General features: G+C 38.3%; 1 protein-coding gene and 1 pseudogene across 1 annotated transcript; both read left to right on the forward strand.

Moving 5' to 3' along the window:
• The first annotated feature begins 1,765 nt into the window (after positions 1 to 1,765).
• LOC145988580 (uncharacterized) lies at positions 1,766 to 10,271 on the forward strand. Its single transcript, XM_083123561.1, has 3 exons — positions 1,766 to 1,899; positions 3,996 to 5,142; positions 10,167 to 10,271. The coding sequence occupies exons 1-3, from the start codon at positions 1,766 to 1,768 to the stop codon at positions 10,269 to 10,271; spliced, it is 1,386 nt and encodes a 461-aa protein (XP_082979687.1).
• A 9,849-nt stretch (positions 10,272 to 20,120) lies between these two features.
• LOC145991488 (transitional endoplasmic reticulum ATPase TER94 pseudogene) lies at positions 20,121 to 22,664 on the forward strand (annotated as a pseudogene).
• The last annotated feature ends 2,360 nt before the right edge of the window (positions 22,665 to 25,024 follow it).

Below are 25,024 nucleotides of genomic sequence, written 5' to 3' on the forward strand. Positions count from 1 at the left end.
TTGTAGTTTATAAAACACACACCTCTGAATGGGTGTCCAATATGTCCAGGATTGAATTGCAGTAATTGGTTAATATCAAGGAAATAGCGTTTATAACAGGGCGAAGCAATTAATGACCTAAAAATAAAATTTTAAAAATATATCATTTGTTATTAATTCCTTAACAGTTGATGAGTTAATTTTTGATAAATTTAATGGATAAGTGTAAAATGTTTAAATTTACTACAACTTGTTCGGAAAATGGAGTAATACACACTGTTAGCAGCAGTGAGATTAATGCAGAATTGGCAAATACGTGAGATTTAAAATCATTTTTTTTAAAAAATAATTTTATGTTGTATTGTTACAGAAGACAAAAGTTGCAATGGCTTTTCAGAATAAAGCTGAAGTAATATGATCAATAAACACTTGACGGAGATTCTAAAATAAAAATGATTGTCTGCTAGTAAAGACGTGTACAGTACGATACACAAGTATCGTGTGGGAAATTGACAAAGATTACTTTTGTTAATTTTTTTTCTTGCATCGTGCGTGTGTTTGAGAAATAAATGCTTGTGTAGAGATTCAGTTGCTTGTCTGGCGCTTTGTTCAAATTCGCAACTCTCATTGGGTAAAACAGAACAAACGCGATGGTGGATAATTTGCTTAGTAATTAATACTTATGCATCGAAATCAGCATGGAAAAGCTCCTCTATACTCTCATTGAAAGAACTGAAAGATACTGAAAGCAGTGTGTCCTAGGTTTACTTCAGTCAGCAAGAGGACATTATCACATGACAAAATTTGAAAAATAAGGGTAAAAGATATTCAATTAATAAAATGTCAAACTCTACAAAAAAATCTTCAGAAAACTACTATAAATGTTCAAAATTACCTAGAATTGACAAAAGTTACTTATCATTACTTAAGCATTAAAAATTCAAAGCAAATTTGCCTGAACAAATTGGCTTTACTGAACAAAGTTTTTACGCACATTGTTCTTGCATTGGAGCAATCTTTGCATCCTTTTTTTAAAATTCAAAATCAAATTACTTGTTCTATTATTATAGTAAAAAGAGCAAAAGTGTGCCCATTCATCATATCACTCATCCCCAACTTCGCAATTAGACAAAATTGGCAGAAAAGCGAAGTAAAATATACTAAATCAACTCAAATGCATATCCCAATCATTGACTTTCAATTTTTCCCAAAATCTCAAAATCCATAAGCACAACTTTCTCCCTATAACCTGTAGAGTTTATCTAGAAGTTAGGCGAGCTTATACCGCAAATTAGTCTTGTTCTGTCACTTATCACCACGCCCCCCTCTATAGTTGCCTCCAGCTCGTTGTCCTGTAAATTCTCCACACGCATTGTAGTCTAGCTTTCCCCATGTTCAAGAATTTCGACGTATTTTATATTGGGGAAGGTCCACTATGTGTAGGGTATTCTATAGTATTTTAATCAGGCGTAAAAAGTGCTGGGATTCCAATTTGTGACTAATCTCCATACATTAAGCATATTGTTATATAATGACAGTTAGTGGTCTCCATATATTTACGTATATGGGTATATTGTACGAATACACAAACTCGCACATAGATTTCACTTTGATATTAATTCTTTCAGTATGAATAAAACTATTTTCTTTATAGGGAGATCATAGTGGTAACCTAGAGAAACATATCAAGCGGAGGCATCAAGATAAGCTGTCATTTCTGCAGAAGAAGAAAATGAGAAATGCTATCTCTAGTAATCCGAAAGCCAATATTCTCCTAAATGTAAAGATGACCGCAGACATCCTCAGGCAGTCTTGCATCCGACTCATCTCGGAGCACGGACGTCCTTTTTCACTGATGAATGACCAAGCATTTCAAGATATAGTGAATCCTCTTTTGGAAGCGATGCCAGCTTCTGACAGGTGCGTATTTTCATCAATGTCGTCAGATTGTCCTTTACATGTATTCCTTAGTATGTTCACATTGTATACGAATGAAATTATTTTCATTGTTAGTAACGGACAGTCTTAATCAGTGTTCGGAAAGTTACTCGAGTCAGTTGCTTGGTTCAAAAAGTAGGTTCGGTGCAGCTACTCAATTTAAAGAATAACTTACTTTTGCAGTTACTTTCTGTTGGATATTTTATTGCGAAAAATTGAACACACCCAATGATCATTAATTACAAGAAAATAAATATTTAAGAAATTTTATTTTGGATTTTATGTCTGTGGTATGTCATCGCATTGTAATATTATGACAACAATCAAGATTAAACCAAACACTGAAGTTTTAATGAGCAACTAGAAATGACGAATTGCAACAAAGCGTGGATGTCCTAAATTCAAAATGGAACGAAGCCCAGCTTTCTTGCCTTAGTAGGAGATTCCGAAAAAAAAAAAAGGAAACAAAAGCGTCCAGAAAAGAAATAGTTGGAAGCTAAACTACCCCTCTAAGAGAAAGGCCCTTAAATCAATTTGACGTATACAAACAAGACTAATTATTCAAATGCCAACAACTCTAAGCTGATTTTTCAAAGGATGACGCTTGGTCCGCGCATAGTCCATCGCAGCTATTTCTGGCTTTCAAGACAGAACCCACTCCTTAACTAGCTCAACTACTGTCCTCGCGTAGCTGGGCAGGACTGAAATTTTGGAGGGCTCCCACCAGGAATTTAACCCTGGACCGCTAGCGCCAAATGTTAAATCACTAATAATTTGGCTACGCGGGAGCCCATAGTTGAAACAGTGTTGCCAAATTTAACTTTTTCCCCCAACGCTACAAATTTTAAAGTTAAAAATTTGTCTTAAAGAATAGTAAAAGTAACGTCATAAAGTTACATCTATTGCAAAAATGAAACTCTGCTACGGTTACAGCTACCTTCTTTAGTTAGAATTCCTTAGAAATTCATTTCAGGTTACTTCAAATACATTGATTTTATTGATCCAGCCTCATGTAATGAAGGTAGAGAGTTCTGTATATCCTTACAATGTTTAGAAGGAATGCAATTACGTTAAGTTAGTTTTTCAAATAACTGTAAAACTAGTTACTCACTGACATAATCATGAGTAATTTCAACTGCAACAGTTACTCTTTGAATAAGTAAACTAAGTATAACTGTCTGGAAAAGTAATTTTCTGAAGACTGATATGTATGAGACACATTTTTTCATCAAATGATATTTAACACACTTTTGTACACTCAAACAAAACTAATTAATATAAAGTTTTCAAATATTATGTCAAATTTTCCTCAATTTTACAAAGTTGTTACATATACAGTGCGTTCGTTTTAAACTCTTATAACACAGGTTAGGTCGGAATATGTAATATAAATACTGTATAATTGTCTGCATGCTAGACGTTACGGGACGAAAATGCCGGCATCTGTCCCATATCACGTGCTAACTCTGCGCAGAGACAAAACAAACTCACTGTACTCCATATGCCTAGAGACAGGTTATGCTAACATTCTGTAGCTTTCCAGTGCTGGATGGAACTGAGCATGCAGTACAACTTATTTAGATATCCCCTATATACTATTGTTAATATATTTTAGAAAATAAAAAAAATATAGGTGTCACATATATCCTTTTCACAGCCTTAGGTATATCTGAATGAAGCAAAAAGACCTATTGCCAAAGCCCAGTGCTGTGACCAGGGAGGGTGGTGTTATAACTTCCTCATTAGTTCAAACTTTACTAAAGAGCGTTGATTGCATCAAATAACACTGTTTATTGCATGCAAGCTGCGTTAGTTTCTAGACACACTGATAGAGGTTAACCTATTATGGTTTTAAATAACAATCTTTTTCACTTTCACCAAAAAAGTGTTCTGCTTTCTCATATTTGTAGCATTTGCCTAGTTGATGAAAGCTTGATAATATAATTAATTCATACTATTTGAAAAATATTTTTAAGAATTTTAATTCTATTTTGGGTTTGAAACAAATGTCTTGAAAATTTCAAAAATCAAGAAACAACTTATCAATTAAGGATTAAAGCAAATTTTATTCTCTGCAGGTTTATCGTGAACAAGGAAGGTGTACGGAACATGCTATTCAGTCAGGCCCAGCAGATCAGAGAAACAATACGCGGCGAAATGGAGGGAAAATTGATACATCTAAAAGTTGATTCTACTTCGAAAAATGGACGATCATTCTTTGGTGTCAACGTCCAGTTTGTTGTAAATGGGGCTCTCCAATTGCGTACTTTGTCAGTTCAAGAGTTATTTGTGTCTCAAACAGGTAGCAATTTGCGTTACGAATTGTTGAACATTCTGGATAAGTATAATGTGCCCGTGGAGAATATATATAGTTTAACTACAGACACTGGAGCAAACATGATTAAAGCCGGGAAACTTATTGGGGAAGATCAAGAAACAAAGATGTCTAATATTTCTCAAGACACTTACGAAGATGAAGATATTGAAATGGAATTGACGAGTAAAGATTATCGTCTCCAATCCGTTCGTTGCGCGTCGCATACTCTTCATTTAGTCGTGAATGATGCTCTCAATTCCATTCCTGAAGTTAAGGATATTATTGTGACATGTCAAGCAGCATGCCGTGTCTTACGATCGCCTACAGCACGGCGTCAATTGAATGCAGAATCACTGCCGGTACCATCCCTTGATGTCCCGACAAGATGGAACAGCACAAATGATATGCTCCAGTCACTTTTTACACTTAAAAAGTTCATAGGGGATTACTATCAAGAGCAAGTTAAAATAAAGCAAGAAGACTGGATATACATTGAGGCTATTTTGACGTCACTGGAACCAGCCAAAGTAGCCACAAAGAGGCTGCAAGAAGAACAGCTTCTACTTGGCGACTTCTACGGGATATGGCTGGAGTGTCGCCTTAAAACATCAACAATCAACACAGACCTTGCACGCCACATAGTAGAGGGCATGGACAAACGAGAAAAACAAGCATTATATGTCAATAACGAAGAGAGACTTCCATCATTATTTGAGTATCCAGGATTTCTTGCTTCTATTTACATGGATCCCAGGTACTTTTCTGTTTTAAGTGAAGAAAACATCCATGTGGCGAAGGTGTATCTCCAGAAGTTGTGGTTAAGACTTGAACACATGAAATCCTTATCAGTGTGTGGAGAGGTAAAGAAACAAGAAGATTCCAGCACTGAAGATGATGACAGTGACCATGTCACAAACTACTTAAAGAAACAAGATTTATTGCGGCGGAATACCATATCTGCACCAAAGTTTAATATTGCGTCATTATTGGACACTTACTTTGTTTCAACTCGAAGACTGAAAAGGACTGAAAATGTTCTAAATTTCTGGGAAATTAGAAAATCAAGTTGTCCCGAATTGTACATTTTGGCTTGTATTGTTCTCTCTACTCCTGCAACACAAGTTAGTGTCGAGAGACTCTTTTCATCTCTGAAATTCATACTAAACCCACTCAGGTGTAATATGGCAACCGAAATTATTGATGACATACTTGTTATTAGAAATAATTATATTTTCATGAAAAAAAATCTAACTAAATCTTCATTCAAAAGCAATCTCAGAAATAGCAGCACAGAATTGACTACAAACATTGTAGCAAACTTTGTGGAATCCAATGATACACCACAGAAAGATCTTGTACAACATGTTGAAAATGTGGGGAATATTACTGTCTAGATTAATAATGTATATAATTACTTGATTTTTTTTGTGATCTTATAGTTCATTATACATAAGTAGCTGTAACCAAAGAAAATCTTTTCAGAGGTTCCATAAGAAGTAATTTAATTAAAAGAACAATTTTGCTCGTACTTGTTTAATGTTTCCTAGTAATTAATACATTTAGTTTTGAGTAGCTGTCTTACCTGTTCACAAAATTGCACAGATATACTGATGTTATACAAGAGTATGAAATATATTTTTATTCATGTCAAATTTGTGGAATTCTGTTTAGTTTTAAATTGACACCTGAAGGAAATGACAGTGTATTTGCTTTGTTTTGAAAGATACAAAATTTCTCTAGTTTTTTAAGTAATAAGGTCTTTTTTTTCCTTGTTTTAGAATTTACCTTGGAATGATTAAGAGAATAATAAAGATATTCAACAAAATTTTAAAAACTGTTTCAATATATACTTTTCAGAACCTCCGTTCTATTCTTATGCTTATACAGTACGAATGCATACTTTAAATATATGTATATTTACATTTTTTTAAAAAAAATTGAGCTTCGATGTTGTAGGGAGTTGAATATATGGCAAATATTGTTATTCCTTGGTTGGTGAACAAATCCTAATTTTTTTTTATTGTATTAATTCCCATGATATCTATTTCTTTGTGAGAGATTAGTGTAAATTTTTAGATTTTTTATGATAAATTTGACAGCCATTTTAGAATGTACCTCAAAATGTAACATTTAGAGCAAATTACTCAGGAACACCACTCAATAACAGACGTTACTGTTAGCCTCCTAATATGTAACCTAAAATCAATTCTTGTTTTTCAAACACGCTACTTCCTAAGGTTAAGTTTAGTTCTCTTGTTATAAAATTCTCTTAATAAAATATCAAAAAATGGCAACATCATTGTCATTATCTTGTCTAAGTAATTATTGCATGGCATCTGATAAATTATCAAAAGACGCACGCAAATGCAAATTAATGTACATTAATTACCTTGATGGACGCACGTGTCTGCCTGTGTGTGTATCCAAATCAGCATGTTACTTTCTAATGTTCTGGACAATGAGTTTTTGAAGAATGGAAACCGAATAGTCAATCACTCTACTACCAAATCATCCCGTGTAACAGCATGGAATGTAAATGGAGATGACAAATAGCATCCACATATCTTTTGAACTTGACTCATTTTGTTAGAATCAGTCGTTCCACATGTCTTATCGATACCTCAAAAATACTGAACCCACAATTGTAATATTAAAATGGGCTCCAATAACTATCAAAGTTTAATTTTTGCATGGCTGAGTTGGGGTCATGTAAATTCTTGTCCTCGCTAAAGTACAGTATGCGTACGTTGCACAAGACTATATAAAAACAAAGTAAATTTGTTACACACACATAAGTGCGCGCCCGCAATTGCATAGCTGAAAGTCTACTGAACACACACACACACACATCAACTTTCGAGCACTAACGATGACCATTGCCATAAGCACAATCTCTGGCGTGTGTCCAAACATGCACTTCTATGTTCACTATCTAGTAGTAGCAATTTATGGTAGAAATCAATGGTCACTAAAAGTGCATGTTACAACGTCTGCCCACACCTGGGAGTTAGGAATGGAAGACATCGCCATTATGTTATTAAGTGTCCTGTTCAAAATGTCCTTACTTTTATTTTTAAGAAATTTGCCAGAGAACGAAGCGCGATAGTTTTCAATTACATAGAAAATGATGCACCCCCTCAGAGGAGTAACCACAAATTCTTGTCTGCGGGGGGAGTACTTGGATAAACTATTAATAATAGTAGTAATAATGGCACTATTATTATACGTACACAATTTATATAGCCTATATTAATACATTACATAATGAATTCATTCGCCCCCACAACAAACAACAAAAAATATGCCTCTGAAATGTGTGCGCTTCTTCTCCCCCAAACAATTGTTCATACATTTAAGACTCAACTGTTTGTAATAGTCTGACGTACTTACTTCTTGTTACTTCTCCCTCTGGTAATTTACAATGCATTACAGAAAATAAATTGCTAGCGAAGCGATCAAGAAAACTTTTAGATCCAAATTTTTGCAAACTGAAAACAATATTGATTTAATATGGCGCAAAAAAATCATGGAGGCCCATGACATTCTCTTTTACATTTTTTTTTCTATTTACATCGTTCGGCGTCCAGGGCTGACTGCCGCCGTCCCCTATACATCGACCACAAGGAAAAAAACCTTGGGACGAAAAGTCCCCGCGCAGCTTTCCCTTCTTCCCTCCACCTCGGGCCATAAGGAAGCATGGTCCACTCTCCCCCTCCCCTACAAGCGGGAGTATGGTGTACAGGAGTCGTGGGTCTGCGCAGGTTGTTTTGCTCATGGTTCCACTATAGCTAAGGGTTTGAAATTGACAAGACTGTAAGAAAAGCAGATATTGCGAGCGAAACGAGCTAGACAATTTTATATAACTTTATTTACATTTGTATAAAGATATAAATCGAAAGGGGGCAATTGCCCTTCTGTGCCTCCTTGCAGATGCTCTTGACCGTCTGGAAGAAATAATGCACGAAAGACGTGAAAACTAAATCCGTCTTTAGTATCGTTTTGTCCTGCAACTCTTAGATTCTGCAACCTTTCTTTCCATAGTTCAATGTTTGCAACCTTACCCCTTAGAATTGATTTCCGTCCAAGGTTGAGGCCCAATCTCCCCCCCCCCTGTGGTTGCGCCACTGCACCTTCTTTAGCCGTAGTTGTTTTGTGAACTTTCATTGGCTTAAAAATACTTCATTTTCTTCAAGAGCATAATATAGTTTAATAACCGGCGATAAAATTCCTCTCCCCTAAATTTCTGGATTAAAGTATAATAATATAGGGGCATGGAAATCTGAAAGGGGGGTGCGGATGGCCACCTCTCTCCTTTAGAAAACGAATGTCAGCTAAAAGTATATATTTCACACGTATAATTTGATTCCAGTCATAGTAATTTACATTAATTATTATAATGGGTATGCAGGAATGCGATAATTTCGAATTCAAGTGGTGTTTCTTGAGGGGGCAACACTATTATCGGGGTAATATGCCCCATGGAAAAATACCTCGCTTCTCCCTCCGTCGAAAATATCTGCAGACGTCCATGATTAGGGCGGGGCATTAACCCCCCCTTTGGACTTCGTGCGCACGCCTATGGCTACTCATTTCTACACTACATGGAAGGTTTATTCAATTTCGAGCCAAAAATGTAATTTTCAAATCAGGGTTTTTAAACGTCCACGAACCCATCAACTAATGGGTTCTATTGGGTTCCGCAACAATACCGGAACCTGTTCTATCACAGTGTAAATTCGGTCCAAGTTGCGTATTGTTTCATTTCAAATATGGAACTTAGACCGTCTTTAAATTGATCCGGAACGAAGGACCCTGTGCCGTATTTCAATTGATCCAGAAAAAAGGTTCCTGGAACTTATTTAAATACCTTAAACATAAAAAGGCTCTTTACGGTCCAGATCCATTTATGCTTGCTAATATTCCCTGCTGAACCTGAATTGAATTGATTTAAAATTCCTGATCCTTTAACAACCCTGGTGGAAATTCATTAATTTACAAACAACCATATTTTTAACGAAACATTAATCCCACACAATATACTGAGTTATTTTTCGCAATGTTCCAATGAATGGCAAGAGATTTGGGCTATTCCTTTTTCTTCCTTGATGTTTAATAGATTATATTTGTCACGCACCTATAACGTTACTAGCAAACATTTGTGAATTGTTCTTTCCTTGTAACGTTAACATCTACCATACTGAATTTATTTACGTTCCTTATGCAGATGGTATGTACCCAACTGCATTTTGTTCCGTTCCGCTACAGTGGTTTACATTTTGTTACATTCCTATGTAACGTTAATTAACCATATTGCCTTTCACTTCGTTCCGTTACGGAGGATTGCATTCATTACGTTCCTATGTACCGTTATTTACTACCATGTTGCATTTCGTTACGTTTTTTTGTAACGCTAGTATATACCACAATGCATTTCGTTACTACGTTCCTTGTATCCTTGTAACGGTAGTATATACCATATTGCATATTACGTTATGTTCCAATGTGCTCATTTCGTTCCGTTCCCTTATAACGTTAATATCTACCATAATACATTTTGTTACGTTCTCTGTAACGTCAGTCTGTAACATATTGCATTTCGTTACGTTCCATGGGTACCAGCAGCTGAACCATACTCTTCCTCCTACAAAATGGAACGTACCGTGTAACGCAAATTGGGTACGTTACGACTCCCTGGTTGGAACAGGTGGATGCGAGCTGTTCCCTCGGAAGCTATTTCGCAGCATTTAGCAAAGGCATTTAGCAGACGATTAACTGTAGAAGATTTTTCCAGTTCGTTATGAATGTCAGACGCAATTTTGTAATGAGATTAGGAAACTATAGACTTACTACACTCAAAACTATCACTACGACGCAATTAATCTTTAGCACATAGCAAAAACTCGAAGGAAAACGAATTCGCTGTCTCTTGTAGGGAACAGCTATAGAGTTCAGGTTCCGTGGTGGGGGAGGTGGGAAGTGGGACTTGAGGATCGTTTACCTTCGCGCGTGGTCGGAAATACTCGGCGTCAGGTACTAGAGGGTGGAACGACGAGGGTAGGTGAAGTCATAGACAAAAAGTATCTTATTCTCTTTGGTCATAGACACGCAACTGGTTTGCAATACACTGAGCCTCATGTACGACCATTTGGACAGTTTTATTGTCGCTAATTATTTGAAGCAGCGCATCATAGACCTCTCCCACTTGATATCTCAACGGAGTTGAGGCATCATATCTGCTTTCCCCCTTGTGGCACTCAGTGGTTTCAAAGTGAGACTACTGATATATTCCTTCAAAACGGTGGGTTTACATATATTAACTTCCAAATATAATATTATATTATAACTTTCAAGTTTTCAGTGGGCTTATTTTTTTCATCTCTTCAAATTTTGCCACCCTGAAAATTTTCCGCTCTGCGCAGTGGCACGGTTCGCCACCCCCCCCCCCCTTTCCGCCGGCCCTGACCGCCACCGCCCAGGACGGCAAAATGGCTAGCGCCGGTGTAACAGGACGTTTTTACCCTCATTCGGGACGGGAGATCATAAAACTTATCGTTTTATTGGGAGGTATTTCTGTCCTAGGATATTTTTACCGAGGGTAGTTCTGTCCTAGGATATTTTTACCGAGGGGTAAGAACGTCCGGGGGTAAAGATGTCCTGTTAACACCGGCTCTGATCCTCATTGCCATGATCAGCAAAAGTTACAGAAAAGCGATGCAAAAGTAGGAAAAATACATAAATTTGAAAACAATTTATATTAAGTAAAGAAAATTGTTGTTTCTGCTGAAAAGTCAATAACTCATATGTACTTTTTACAATATGATAAAATGTATTGAGGAAACTGACACTGACATGTAAACCCGAGTTTTCTAAACGTATTGTAATTTTAAAATTTGTGAACAAATATTATCACGAAAATAAATGTAATTCCAGAAAGTGTATGTCTATCGTTCTTGTAACAATAATTTATTGCTGTTGAGATCCTATATACTGACAATGATCAGTGCTGTTAACGTACTCACCCACAGATTAGGACCCATTGATTGCTGGCACTAAAACGAGTGTGCCACTTTTTGTGAACAGAAGTGTACAAGTATTTATTAACAGAAAAAGATGTATCAAAACCTTTTGAATTATTTATCAAACTGAACTTATGTAAATACTGCACATTATAATGTAAGTGAAGAAATGTTTTGTTTTTATAACTTGTTAGTCAGGGGTTCGAGAGTACAGAAATCGGGTATAAATACTCCCACATTTCATGGCAAAAGGAGTGGTTTCTTGATATCCGCTCCTGCGGGGGTCTGTTACCAGGCCTAGTGTTGAGTCGCTCACACCCCGTAGGAATTTATCTATAACTGAGCAAAGTTCCCTTGCGATCTCTGTCGGATATCTAAGAAATTAAAACAGTAATCGCGTTTCTAAATCCGAAAGAACCCGATTTCTCAGTCTCGAGCTCCTAGTTTCCGCATGTACGTAAATGAACTTATCTGAATAAAACTAGATAAAACTCATATCTTAAGGTTCGAGTTTTTCTTCTACTCATCTGAGATGGTTCCTGTGTGGACTGATGGAGTCCTCATGATGCTGACTACAGGAGGTGTGGGTAATTAACTTAATTCCTACAACTGCATGTGTCATAGACAGCCAAATTCGCTCCCGATAAGCACGTGCACTCAGACGTTGTTGCCACATTTTCTTTACATTTCTTGTAGTTGCAAGACGGAGCAGGCGGGTGCCTCTCGTTATTTTTGCACCATAACCACGTGCGGGGTTGATTTTGTTAACTAGTTGTGTTGTGGTGCTGACTGCTGTGTTGTTGCTTTGTTATAGTGTGCTTTTTTTTTTTTTAATTAGACTTCGGTTTTGTTATTAGCATGTGGAGACCGTGGGTTGCAAAACAGTAGGGTGACCAGACGTCCACTTTTATCCGGACATGTCCCCCTTTTTAGGTGTCTGTCCGGTGTCCGGGCGGATTTTTTAGAAATCGGTAAATGTCCTCCTTTTCTGGAAAGAGTATAGCATCGACCATAGCAAATGTGCTGCATAGAGAATGCTTTCACACAGTGGCGTGCGGTGAAATTTTTTGTTGGGGAAGCAGATCCCGAAAAGTTAAGATTGATTGATTGTGCCAGTTTTGGCTAATTTGCGAAGATGGGGATGAGTGATGACATGATGAAATTGATGAATAGACACAAACATCCATGCCCATGCCGGAATTCGAACCCGCGATCCCTGGCGTCCTAGCGCGATGTGTTAACCACTCCGCCACGAAGACCGGAGAAAAGTTAAGAATACCAAGAATTCAGCGGCGTATACTCTGGGTCACCTAGGTAATCGGAGATGACCCGTCTATAATTTTTTAAAAAGTTGTTTTTTTATTTCTTCGCAATATTCTTCCGAACCAATCTTCGTCAAATGTTTTCAATCGTTTGCCGCGGAATGTCCGTGAGGCTTTTTCTCCAGCTGGTGGAATCTGGTGACGTCAGGGTGAGATTCCACCGGCTCCCTTTATATCCCTTGACGGGGGGGGGGGGGGGGAGGAAACACTGCTTCTCAGGCGCGGTTATTCCGTGGCAAGGGTAAGCTCCTTCTGGAGAGAGTCCATCGGTCGCACTCTCCACCCCAGAGCCTTTGCCGTTCCCTCGGCTGGCAGTGGCGCCCTCTTCTGCCATTCTTCCCCGATGGCCTTTGTATCGTAGGAGCTGTGTTGTTTACGACAGGGAAATTTTTCGGGAAAAAAACAGAATTCTGGGTTCACAAATTGCGTACTGAAAAAGAAAGTAGAGAAAATACATCTGAAAATGCGCGAGAAACAGGGAAATCTGAACAACATTTGCGAACCAATTCTATGTTAATTCTCATTTTACATTTGCTTCTGTCTTACTGATCTCTGCTATTTCAACAGATATTGTAAAAGGAAAAAAACTTTAATATTGAAAATGAAGGTAATTAAATAAATTAAAATTTGAACTAGAAATTCAAGAAATTACACCTGACCTCCGTTGCGGAGTGTTAGCACAGCTCCCTACGACGCCAGAGCTACAGGGTTCGAATACCGGCCTGGGAGTTCTTGGTAAATGTCCCTTCATCAATGTCATATCATCACTCGTAGTGATTTACCAAAAGTGGCAGAAAAGCGACGTCAAATAACAATTTAATCAATTAATGAAGTAATTAAACTATATGCTTACTTTTTTTCATTTTTGTATTTTAAAATGCGTGATTACTTTCTTTGTAGCCTTCAAAACCAGTGAGAGTACTTCTTTCACAGAAATGAATAATTTTTAAAAGGGAAAGCTATCAGAAATAAATTATATATATATATATACGTACACATAAATTAGTTAATTTAAGTTGTTTTTCCCACGCTTTAGATTAATAATGATCATAAAGATAAAAGATGTATGAATAAAATATATAAACAAAAAAAGCAATGATTCCAACTTATAAAACCTTGCGCATCACAGGGAATTTAAAGCTGGGAAAGGGAATTTTTCAGCATCCATAGGGAATTTAATTCTGAGTCAATGAGTAAGGAACCACAATAGAAGATTGGCGCAGGGAATTGAATGCGTGTTGTAGGTGGCTTTGTGCTGTTCTTCCTATTAGCGATTCGAAAATGTAATATTTGTTTAGCTGTTAGTGGTTTAGTATTCGTGCTAGTGCTGTGTTTACTGAAGTTAAAGGCAATGGATATAATACAATATTTGCGTGTGAAAATATTTGGAACGGGATCTTTTCCGGAGAAATTGGAAATAGTTAATGTAGGTAGGCCAGTAACATCTCTTGTACACAGGTCTTGAACTTAAACTTCCATGTATACAAACAAAAATCGGGAATGCACGAGTAACTGGACACTGGGGTAACTTGAATTTTAGACTTCAATTAATATTGAAGGTTTTTATTTCACTACCGCATTCCTTTCATATTCTTTGTTACAGGTTTTTTCTTATAGATTTATTATATTTTCTTGTTTTATTATTTGAAATTCTAAACGTAGATTAACTGCAAGTGCAATCACAACAATTATTCGACAGTGGTCGCAACAATAAGGTAACATTTTTATCACATATATTCATAAATCCTGTATGGATGTTGAGGTAAATTTGCAGGGAGACTTCAGGAGTGGGTGGATGAATCAAGTGTCGGAGATTACCCACTAGTTAAAACCAGGATACGCCACTGCAAGAATTAATTGCTTCTACATAGTACCGTACTACGTTATGCTGAAATATGAGCACTCTACCTGATTCTGTTTCCTTATCGTCTCTGGTACTTCAAGATGGTTGGTCTTCAATCCCAGAGTATTTGAAAGGGAAAGGTGAATGTCCTGGCGCCGTTGTTCATTTATTCGAACCTCATTTGGCCTGTTGTCAAACGTATTTAATGCAACAGACGAACACAGATGATTGAATCAGTTTTCACGATTGTCACATATTGCAATATTCACAAATCCATTTTGGCACCAAGTAGTTCTTTCCGTAGAAAATAGTAAACAATGGCAGTACTAAAGTTTTTTAAGCTTTCGGTTTCCACTTAATCACTCTAACTTCCCGCAAAAACAAACAAAACAAATAGAAATTTGCACTCCCGAGAAACTTTTAACCTCGCGCTTGGGGGAGGGGGGGGGGGGGAACGTGACCGCGGCCAGCGAGTGTTGCGAACTCTATTTGGGGGATGTGTCTATGGACGTGATGTCTTAATAAGATCGAAAGCTCTGAAACGTTTATATTCACATACGTAGAATATGTCATACGCATGTCAGCAATCATATTTTTGTGTTTCTCGTGTGCTTTGAAACTTTATGGTTTATTTAAAAATATTAAAATTGTAACTTGCTTGGTTCATATGCTACAGCGCTGGCGTGGACACTTAATCGTGCAGTTCGCAACACTGAGGACATCAGTCTACTTTACCGATGGCATCACCGACTTGCTTCCATCCCTTGCTGATTGGAATACAAAGTTTCCCTCCTATGTGGACAGTCTCCCATTCGCTGATTCAAGGTCGCCTGGTTGGGGATTCTTGCTGGCGTTGACTACAAGCAGGCCAGGGTAATATGTCGCCGTCGCCGGGCAGATGTTTTGTCAACAAGCCACGAGAGGGTGTGGAGTTCCATATCGGAAAAGGACGAACATTACAGTCCTACGGCGGGTTGATTCTGTTGAGGTAACAGGGAAGAAATAATGAACAACTAAAAGTTAAAGAAGTGATTTTGTAACCGTAATGTTGTGGGCCAGCAGTGCTGGCCTTGCTGTACTGGAGTGCACGCGAATGCATTTCACACTGGGTAGATCAATGCTCGCCTAGCATCTGGAAGCTGAACACGATCACTTTGCCCGACTGAGTCATTAGTAGAGTGCGGATTTATAGGCACTAAAAACATCTGAAATAGGCACCAAAATGATGAAAATAGGCACTTAAAAAGGCACCCTAAAATTTAAAAAGGGACATTAAAATAGGCAATGCATGTGAACTTATTTTAATTTTCTTCTTACAATGCACAGTTATACTGTATTAGGACTTCAGTTTATACATAAAAGTGCGCTAACGATTAACAAACTATTAATACTCTTTAGATCGAAATTCACATTTTCTGGGAATCGTCAGTTAATTAATTCTCACAAAAAGAGCTTGTGCTAACAACAGTGCGAATTTGAACAAATTATGAAAAAACAATTTGCACCATTGTAACAAAAAAATAATTTTAATCAATGTTCCAATTGAGACCCTCAAATCTGGCGAATACCAGATATCAGTCAGTACAACATCAACAAAGCCTTCTTCAATGTAGGGAAAGCCAAATGAACGTAAAAAAAGCTAAAGTATTCTAAAATTGCAGAATAACCATTTTTGGCACGATTAAGCAAATTAGGCATTTATAGGCACTATAAAAATGCGTTTTTGGACTAGAAATACTATGAAACGAACTTTAAACATTAAAGCCTATGTTTTACTAGGAATTGAAAAGGCAAATAGGCAAAATTCCACACCCTAGTCATTAGTATTATTATTCTCACTCGTTGCTTCCACCTGTGAGACTCCTGGAACGCATGTTGTCTGTGCAGTTCCTCTTCGATTGATTGATTTGGTTTATTTTACTTCACTTTTCTTCCACTTTTGGCTAATCGCGAAGATAGGTATGATATGATGATTTTGATGAAGGGACACTCACAAAGATCACCCATTTATATTGCTTAAATTATGAGTAATAGCAAATGTGTTGCAATTTTTTGCGGTGTCCTTTTTTTTATGACTTTGTCCTCCTTTTTCGCCGTGCTCTCTCCTCTTTCTTGAATGTATGTGTCTGGTCACCCTACAAACCAGGTCAGTAGCGTACGCAGGATTTTATCAAGGGTGGGGTTATTTCTAAAACTTTCTCCAAATTCACACTACCATTGTTTTATTATACTTTAATTAAATAGTAATACTCATATTTAATTAATTAGCCGAATTACTACTAATAATACTACTATTGAGTAGTAGAGATCTACATAAATATAGTATTTATGATTATGAAAGCAATAGAACGAAATTAATTTCTAGTCATTCTATTTTTATGAAATTCTGGGAGCATTTTTTTTTTTTATATCTTTGTTTCGAAATAATTGTCTGGTCAACGAGGTGAGACATTTTAAGTGTGAAGAAAATCCATAAAAACAAGAAAATATATTAAAATAAATTGAAATAGTCAAAGTATGGAACTCATCCAGTGGTCTGGTCGGTATAGCGTCTGACAACCACGCGGGAGATCCGGGTTCGATTCTCTGAATTGGTTTGAATATTTCCGGCTTCTTCCCCGCATAAAAGTCCCCGATAATACACATCTGGATTGTCTCGCTGTACTTACCAACAAAACATTTTGCAATAGTTAAGCTTATTGTCTTTTGAATAATTGTCTAGTCAACAAGCAGGCCCGTAGTTAGGCAGGGGCCAGGGGGGCCTGAGACCCCCCCCCCCCGGAACTACCGTCAGCCCCCCTGGCACAGCCTTCAGCCCCCTTGATATTAGGCAAAACTATTTTCTGTAATTTGTTTGCAGTGAAGAGTAAAAATGTATACAACAGATATTATTTTGCTCACAACTTTCGTGAAGGATAAATTCACAGAACATGAACAACAGCTAATACATTTGTTCATCTTATTTATAAGAAGAAGTCTAAGTAGCGGCAAGTATTTAGAAGATTGTCTCATGTAGACTCTATACTCTGTCCCAGCTAACTGTAGAGTAGCCAAACGAAAACAAGTCTCTGCGCAAGTAATGACGCGAGACGGCTCCACCAATGAACACGTAAGAGGAACGGAATTGCGTGGAGTGGAGGAAAGCGACTGCAGTTACCAGCCTTCCCAGCAGCATGTACTGCTTCGCTGTGGCCACTTGATTTTCCTCGCTTCTCGGACGCTATACGCGGCCTTGCTCCTCATTCAGCTGGGACAGAGTATAAAAGGTTCTTTCACAAGGCAGCTTTATATGTACGTTCGCTGCTCCTGTTGCGAACTCCCGTTTAGACAGAAATCTGTGACTTTGATGTCATCATGCAAATTCCCTCCGCATCTGCGTCAAAACAGCTCCCATGTTTTGGAAACGAAGGGGAGTTTCATTGCTTCTGCCGGGGGTGAAATGTATTGTAGGCACTATGATTGAATATTGTGCATGTTTTCTTGTGTGATATAAATATCTGTATCATCAAAAGTAGTGTGTGCAGTAAGGGATGATTTCAGTAGCAGTCAACACTTAAAAAAAAACGATGTTCTAAAAGATATAGAAAAAATGTAGTATTTGCATGATATTTCTAAAATTCATATAACTTAATGACCCCCACACACATAATTTACCTTCATCAAATACTCAGAGACTATGAGGTTAAAAATTTCATCTTCATATACCTAGTAGTTTCTGTGAAAAATGAAGATGAAGTTAGGACAATTCCTGTTCAGATAGGCAAGTGAAATTCCCCTTTACGATCCCAAAATAAAATGGTGTTGGCTCACCCACGTGCTGTGAGCTTCTTCTCACTCACTATCTTCTCAACGCACAACCAAAACCCACGGATCTAGAAACCTGAAAGATAGGGAACTCGTAATCTTATGACTACAGCAAGGGTTTTAAGGTGCAAAATTATGATCGTGAAAGGGAATAAAAGGTTCCAAAAATGTTTTGAAAAAGGTGCTGATAAATTGCCTTTATTCAATGCTCTCTTTTCTGCACCTTCTGTATATAATGCGCGCCGACCGCAAAGAGAACTGTGGCTCTCCTCAATAGGTTTTTGTTGAAGTTTGTGTTTTCTCTCGCGGATTTTGCTACATTATCTTTGGAACTATTGGGGCTGCAATGATAACATTGTACCATTTCATAGCTCTCGTTCTGCTCTACCAATTGAGACAATAGGATTTTATGTAACTCCTCAAGAAGAGTGAAAATCAATTCTTTTTCTGTCCAATTTTTTTTTAACAAAACATGAAAGGAAAGGAAGGAAAAAGGTGCTGAAGCATCAAAGAGGGGGTAAAAAGGGGATAAATCTGCTACTCTGACGAAAAGGTGTAAATAAGTACAACAGAGTGTGTTAATTTTACTTGATTCCATGTCCTAAAATACAAGGGTTGCATAAAAAGTAATGGCAACACTGGTATAATTGGTACTTCACTGTATTGGCAGAGGAGCACGTGTTATATTCCTTCAAAATAATCGCCCCTCATCTCTACGACCTTCTGTTACACGTATGGAAGGCGTCGTACACCGTCAGCGCGTCCATCTCTGTCGATGTCCCGCAGCGACCGCCCTATAGCACGTATGATGGCTTCGCCAGTGTCGTAGTGCTTCCCGCCCAGTGGTTCCTTCATTTTGACAAAACGGTCGTAATCACACGGTCTCATACCGGTGAATACGGCGGATGTTCCAGTACCTCCCACTACCAGTTATGCAGGAGCGCCGTCACATTGTTCGCAGTGTGACACCTTGCATTGTCAAGCAGGATGATGGGACACCGTGCCGTCGCTTCCTTCTTAATGCGAGACGAAGGTGGTGTTGCAAGAAGGTGCAGAAGTAGGCAGCGTTGACCGTCTGCCTGAGAGACGTTGTTCTTCTTGCCTAAACATATTGTTAGGGCGCTTGCACTCTCGTCCTCTGCTTCAGAGCACTGCTGTTTTTGACTGAAAAACATACTATCGCTCCCACTCACTATACTTCCTCGTCTGACATTCCTTTATCAGCCACGAAACGCTTGTGGCGCTGTGACTCACCCCTTTCACGGGACAGCGGTGTTGCCATTACTTTTTATCCAACCCTTGTACATATCTGAAATGATCGGTATGAAAACAGCCATATTTTAGGGAAGGTGCTGCGCCTTAAAATCCGTTCCCTACTTATGATAATAGCACCCACTAAGAACAGATTTTTCGAAAATAAACCCCTGAAATGTGGACGTGGGGGATGCTAAACTTTTATTTTTTCGATACGTTTACGGTCCAAACCTCCGAACCTGGAAACACGAAAGAGAAGGCTCTGTTTGTAATGTATGTCTTGATATAGATGTATGCTAAGGAGATTTACGTAAAAGACTCATGCATACACCGAACTTATGAATATAAAACATACTAATATGTACTACAACGCGGGCCAGTCACTACTTGTTGAATACATCTTAAACATATGTTGTTGTTTTTTATACAAAGTGTTGAGTGGAAGCATTTAACGTTTCTTGTTCGTTACATTGCCACCATTTTAAATTGCGAAATCCTTTTCTGCGAAGAAACCTTTTCATAGTTGTCTTTCCAGAAGTAAGCTTGTGAATCATTTGAAAATAATTACTGTCACCATTAAGACAACAATGTTCTGAAGAAAGAACGTGTGGAACCAAGGGAACATTGTTTCCATGTTAGAGCAACGATCGTTATATTGGAGAAACAAATTGTACCACCTCGGTGAAAAAAGAAGTGAAAATGGGCAAAGGGAGACCATCAGGGGATCAGTCACCAGCAGGAGACCGAAAGCCACCACCAGGCTCGTACAAAGTAAAGGTTGAACAGGTAAAATTTGACAACTCATTTGAAGTACGACTAAGTGATAGAAAGGTGAGGGATCTTCGGCTAGTCGTTGATAAACCAGTATTATTAAAAGGTAAAAAGAAGTCAAACACCGTATGCAACGTGAAGAGAAATTCCCAAGAGTACGGCGTGATACAGATGAACGAGATTACCAGACAAAACCTTCGAGCGAAAGCTGGAGACGAAATTGAGATATGTGAGGTAGATATCCCAGCTGGAGTATCAGTGTGCCTAGCTCTCTTTGACGACAGTGTGCCAGCAGCCACAGGTGACGTCATAGATAATTATGCAAGATGCTATTTTGACGAGCAATCTGCAATTCCGGTTCATGTAGACGACACGTTTAGCGTTTTGAAGCCTGGCGAGAATCCTGTCCAGTTTCAAATTGTGAATGTTACACCGCCCCCATTCTGCACTGTTCAATCGACCACGAAACTAACGCTTTCAGACAGGAAGGTGAAAAGGCTGGAGTACTTGAGATACATCAAAGCTGCCGGCTACGATGACATTGGTGGATACAAGAAAGAAATCGCACAGATGAGGGAAGTTATAGAGATTCCGCTTACCTATCCCGAGCTTTTCGTCAACATTGGTATCAAACCTCCTAAAGGAGTTCTGCTCCACGGGCCTCCAGGAACTGGGAAAACCCTTATGGCAAGAGCGGCATCGAACGAGTCGGGAGCAAAGTTCTTTCTCATCAACGGTCCCGAGATCCTCAGCTCGTTCTATGGTGAATCGGAAGCGAATGTGCGCAGGATTTTTTACTTCGCTAATCAGATGGCGCCGTCTATTATATTCATCGACGAAATTGATTCGATAGCCACCTGCAGAGACAAGCTTGGCTGCCAACTGGACAAGAGGATCGTAGCGCAGCTTCTGACTTCAATGGACGGAATGCTAGAGAACTCAAGAGTAATGGTTCTTGCAGCGACCAACAGACCAGATAGCCTAGATCCTGCGATAAGACGAGCTGGAAGGTTTGATCGAGAAATAGAAATTGGTGTGCCTAGTGAGTCAGATCGCCTGGAAATACTGAGAATTGTTACAAAGGATATGAAGATTGCCAGGGATGTCGACTTGGAGTACATAGCAAGAGAAACGCACGGCTTTGTTGGAGCAGATCTCTCTTTGCTTTGCACCGAAGCTGCCATGAAGCAAATTTCAGAGAAGTTCGTCAACATCGACGGAAACATAGACGATCATCTGCGGTCGATGACCATCACCATGGACAACTTTAGACACGCAATGAATAAGGTTTCGCCAAGTGCTCTGAAGGATGTGATGGTCGAGACACCAAACGTTCAATGGAGCGACATCGGAGGTTTGGATAAAGTCAAGAAGGAACTGCAGGAACTTGTTCAGTACCCCATCACGTATCCGCACAAGTTTTCACAGTTTGGGCTCGAACCTTCCACGGGAGTTCTCTTCTACGGCCCTCCAGGCTGCGGCAAGACCATGCTGGCTAAGACAGTGTGCGCCGAGTCGAAGGCCAATTTTATATCAGTCAAAGGCCCTGAGCTCCTCAGCAGATGGTTCGGCGAATCGTGCTTCAACGTAAGGCAAATCTTCACGAAGGCGAAGCGAGCGGCACCCTGCATACTCTTCTTTGATGAAATGGACTCCCTCGCTAAAGTTCGAGGTAACACGTGCGATACTCCTGCAGCGGACAGAGTAGCGAACCAACTCCTGACCGAGATGGACGGGATGACTAAGAACAAGAACGTGTTCATCGTGGGCGCCACCAACCGACCTGACATCGTTGACCCTGCATTTCTTCGGCCGGGAAGACTGGATCAACTCATTTACATTCCACTCCCGGACGAAAAATCCAGGTATGCAATCCTCTCGGCAAAGCTACGCAGGTCGCCTCTGGCCAAGGACGTTGATTTGAATAACCTGGCCAAGAGGACGCAGGGATTCTCTGGAGCCGATCTCGGAGAGTTGTGCCAAAGAGCATGCAAATTTGCAATTCGCCAAAGCATCGCAGCCGACCAAGCCAAGAGACTCTCGACAAAGAAACCAACTTTTGAAGCTTCTGTTGCCGAAATCACCCGCAATCATTTTGAAGAAGCTCTGGAAAACTGCAGAAGATCTGTTTCTGATGACGAGATCAAAAGATACGATGAATTCGCAGAGAAGTTCAGAAAATCAGGTAATGGCTACAAAGGCGGCAATGGCACTTCCAAATCGAATATATATTATACTTAACACATTCTCACTCAATGAAGTATAAAGATTTTCTTGTGCGGAAACTAGTCAAGCAATTTTGCTCTGTTCTTGTAGAATTTCGTAAAATTCATGGTTGATTAATCAGATTCATGTTCATTTTAACTCTGACACAATTTGTAAGTTGCTGTAAAAGTTTTGAGATTGAAATATATTGTGAATATTAGTATTCTGGCAATAAAAATAATGTGATTTGGTGAGAAATATGAATTATGATTCACAGTTATAATATGACAGTATAGTCTGGATTTTAAAATCAATTATATCACATTGGAACGTGTGAAAGTTTTGACAAAGAAAATGCTGGGCAACAAAATACTATTGCGAAGGTATTTTTTTTCTAAATCGTTTGTCAGCAATAATTATAGGATTAATAATCTCTATAACTATTTTTAGAATTGAATGCATTTAATTCAATTTATTTCACATAGATGGTGCTCCAGTGACATGTTCAAATCTTAGATATTTAATATGAATACATGAAAATGTCCATTCTACACTAGTACAGTCACGGACAGTTCTGGCTTATAATAATTCCATTGAAAGTCAATGAGATTGTTACAACCCAGAAGTGTTTGTGACTGTACATCTTTGAAACGTCAGGCTTTTTAAAGAAATCTTTCTTCTGTGGATTCTAACATACGAGGGACGTTCATTAAAGATTTCCCCTGACCCAGTTCTTATGGACGGAGATAAACGAAAATTGGTAGAGACATTAGTCCTTCTCTACATAGGGACAGGGACGGCGACAGGGGTAGGCACGGGTGGGCAATTGCCCACCCAAATATTGCTGTGCCCACCCGATTGCCCACCCAATCAAATTCAATAAATATATACACTTGGGAAAATGCGAATGGTTCAATAAATAAATAAGTTTATTATGGTGTTCACTCCATGTGAACATTATCTATATTTCAGACAAGTTTACATATTATCATTCAATAGAAAGCTTTGTTGTCCTTTGCCGAAACACTGATTTAGTGAATAGGTTTACGAAAGTCAGAGTAAATAATAAGTTGAATGGAATTAATTTAAGCTTTTTCTTTCAACTTCCTTAACTTTAGCATTGGAAAGCGAAAGGTATTTTTCTAAGCTTTTGAAACAGAAACTGTCATCTAATGCCTTGTATGCTTAAGCAGCCAGTAAGCTTAGGAGGCTTTATGAGAGGCGCAAAATTGTGCAGAATATCATCAAGATTAGAACAGGATTATGGGCCAGGGGCTGCAGCTGCTGGCTTCACAGGGACGATGCATCAAATTGCTTTGAAAATGTGCTACGTAATGAAAATAAATAGATACTTGAAATGTGGCAAAAATATAGAAATATAATACATAAAATGTTATTTATTTATTACTTTTCGGTGATATTTTGCCAAAATGTCCTTCTTTAGCCTAGGTAAATATTATGCAGAATGAACTAAGAATTTGATTTATAACCAGGTTCTTGCTTTTTTAAAATTTTGCTAATAAGACATTATCCATACTTACGTCAAACGCTGAGCTGTATTGGGCGCTCGGAATGCACACGTGATGTAGTGACACTTTTACCTAGGTCTGATTGATTTTAGTTATTATGTATTAGTTTTAATGTGTGAATTAATTAATGTTTAAACAATGTTTTTCATTTTAGTGCAAGAGCTTTTACTATTCATTCTTTTCAGTAAGGGGTTTACCCCCGTATTATGTGAGGGACTCGATTAGCCATTTAGAAATAAATATATAACTGTCTGCGTGTGAAACAAGGTGGCGAACACACTATGTTTGCATTTCTCAGTTCGTCGATTTCATCAACATGTCGTACGTGAATCTCACGATTCACGATTATTGGTACTGCAAAACACGAAATACGATGGGGACATTTTAGAATGAAGAGTCTTGAATTTCAGTCCGCATTTGTTGGAAATTCTTTGTCTTGGCCAGTTTGTAAATGCTCTAAATACTTCTTACAGCCATAGGTGTGCGCACGGGTGTGCCAAAGGTATCTGACTACCCCAAATGTCTTCTCAAAAAATAAAAAAAATATGTTGAACTACCATTAAAATAATGAAAATAATGTCCGTGGTAAAAATGTAAGGAATTTCATTTCATTTGAGATGCCACGCTCTCTTTCTCCCTCTCTACAAAACAATGTGATATTCCTTTTATATAGTAATCAGTAATCACGTAGTAAAGAAATTATTTTTACCTTTATAAATCGCAGAGCCTCTTCACATATCGGCCCGTACTTATTATTTTCCCGAGGACCGACTTGTTTGTTAATACAGCCTTCCAACATTTCCAATAAGACTTTTATGTTCAAAGACTTACATGAATGCTCTCTTTCCCTTCTCTTTCAATGACAAGCGTATCAAATTTCAGATTTTTGCTTGCATCTGAATTCTACGGTTTAAAATGATATAGGAACACATGGCATTAACTATCGAGTGACCAGGTACAGCAATATGAAGTAATGTGCATTATAAAACATGGTAGAACTGAACCTACAGATGTATTTCATGATAGTGATTCAGCTGATAGTACCT

Source organism: Lepisma saccharinum, chromosome 1 (assembly GCF_977018435.1).
Source record: "Lepisma saccharinum chromosome 1, izLepSacc3.1, whole genome shotgun sequence".
Lineage (NCBI taxonomy): Eukaryota > Metazoa > Arthropoda > Insecta > Zygentoma > Lepismatidae > Lepisma > Lepisma saccharinum.

Excerpts from the sequence above, each read along its gene's own strand:
- LOC145988580 (XM_083123561.1), top strand. The coding sequence starts at position 1,766 with ATGACCGCAGACATCCTCAGGCAGTCTTGCATCCGACTCATCTCGGAG. Across the intron at positions 1,900-3,995 it reads GCGATGCCAGCTTCTGACAG|GTTTATCGTGAACAAGGAAG; the intron begins GTGCGTATTTTC and ends TATTCTCTGCAG. Across the intron at positions 5,143-10,166 it reads AAGATGATGACAGTGACCAT|GGAACAGCTATAGAGTTCAG; the intron begins GTCACAAACTAC and ends TGTCTCTTGTAG.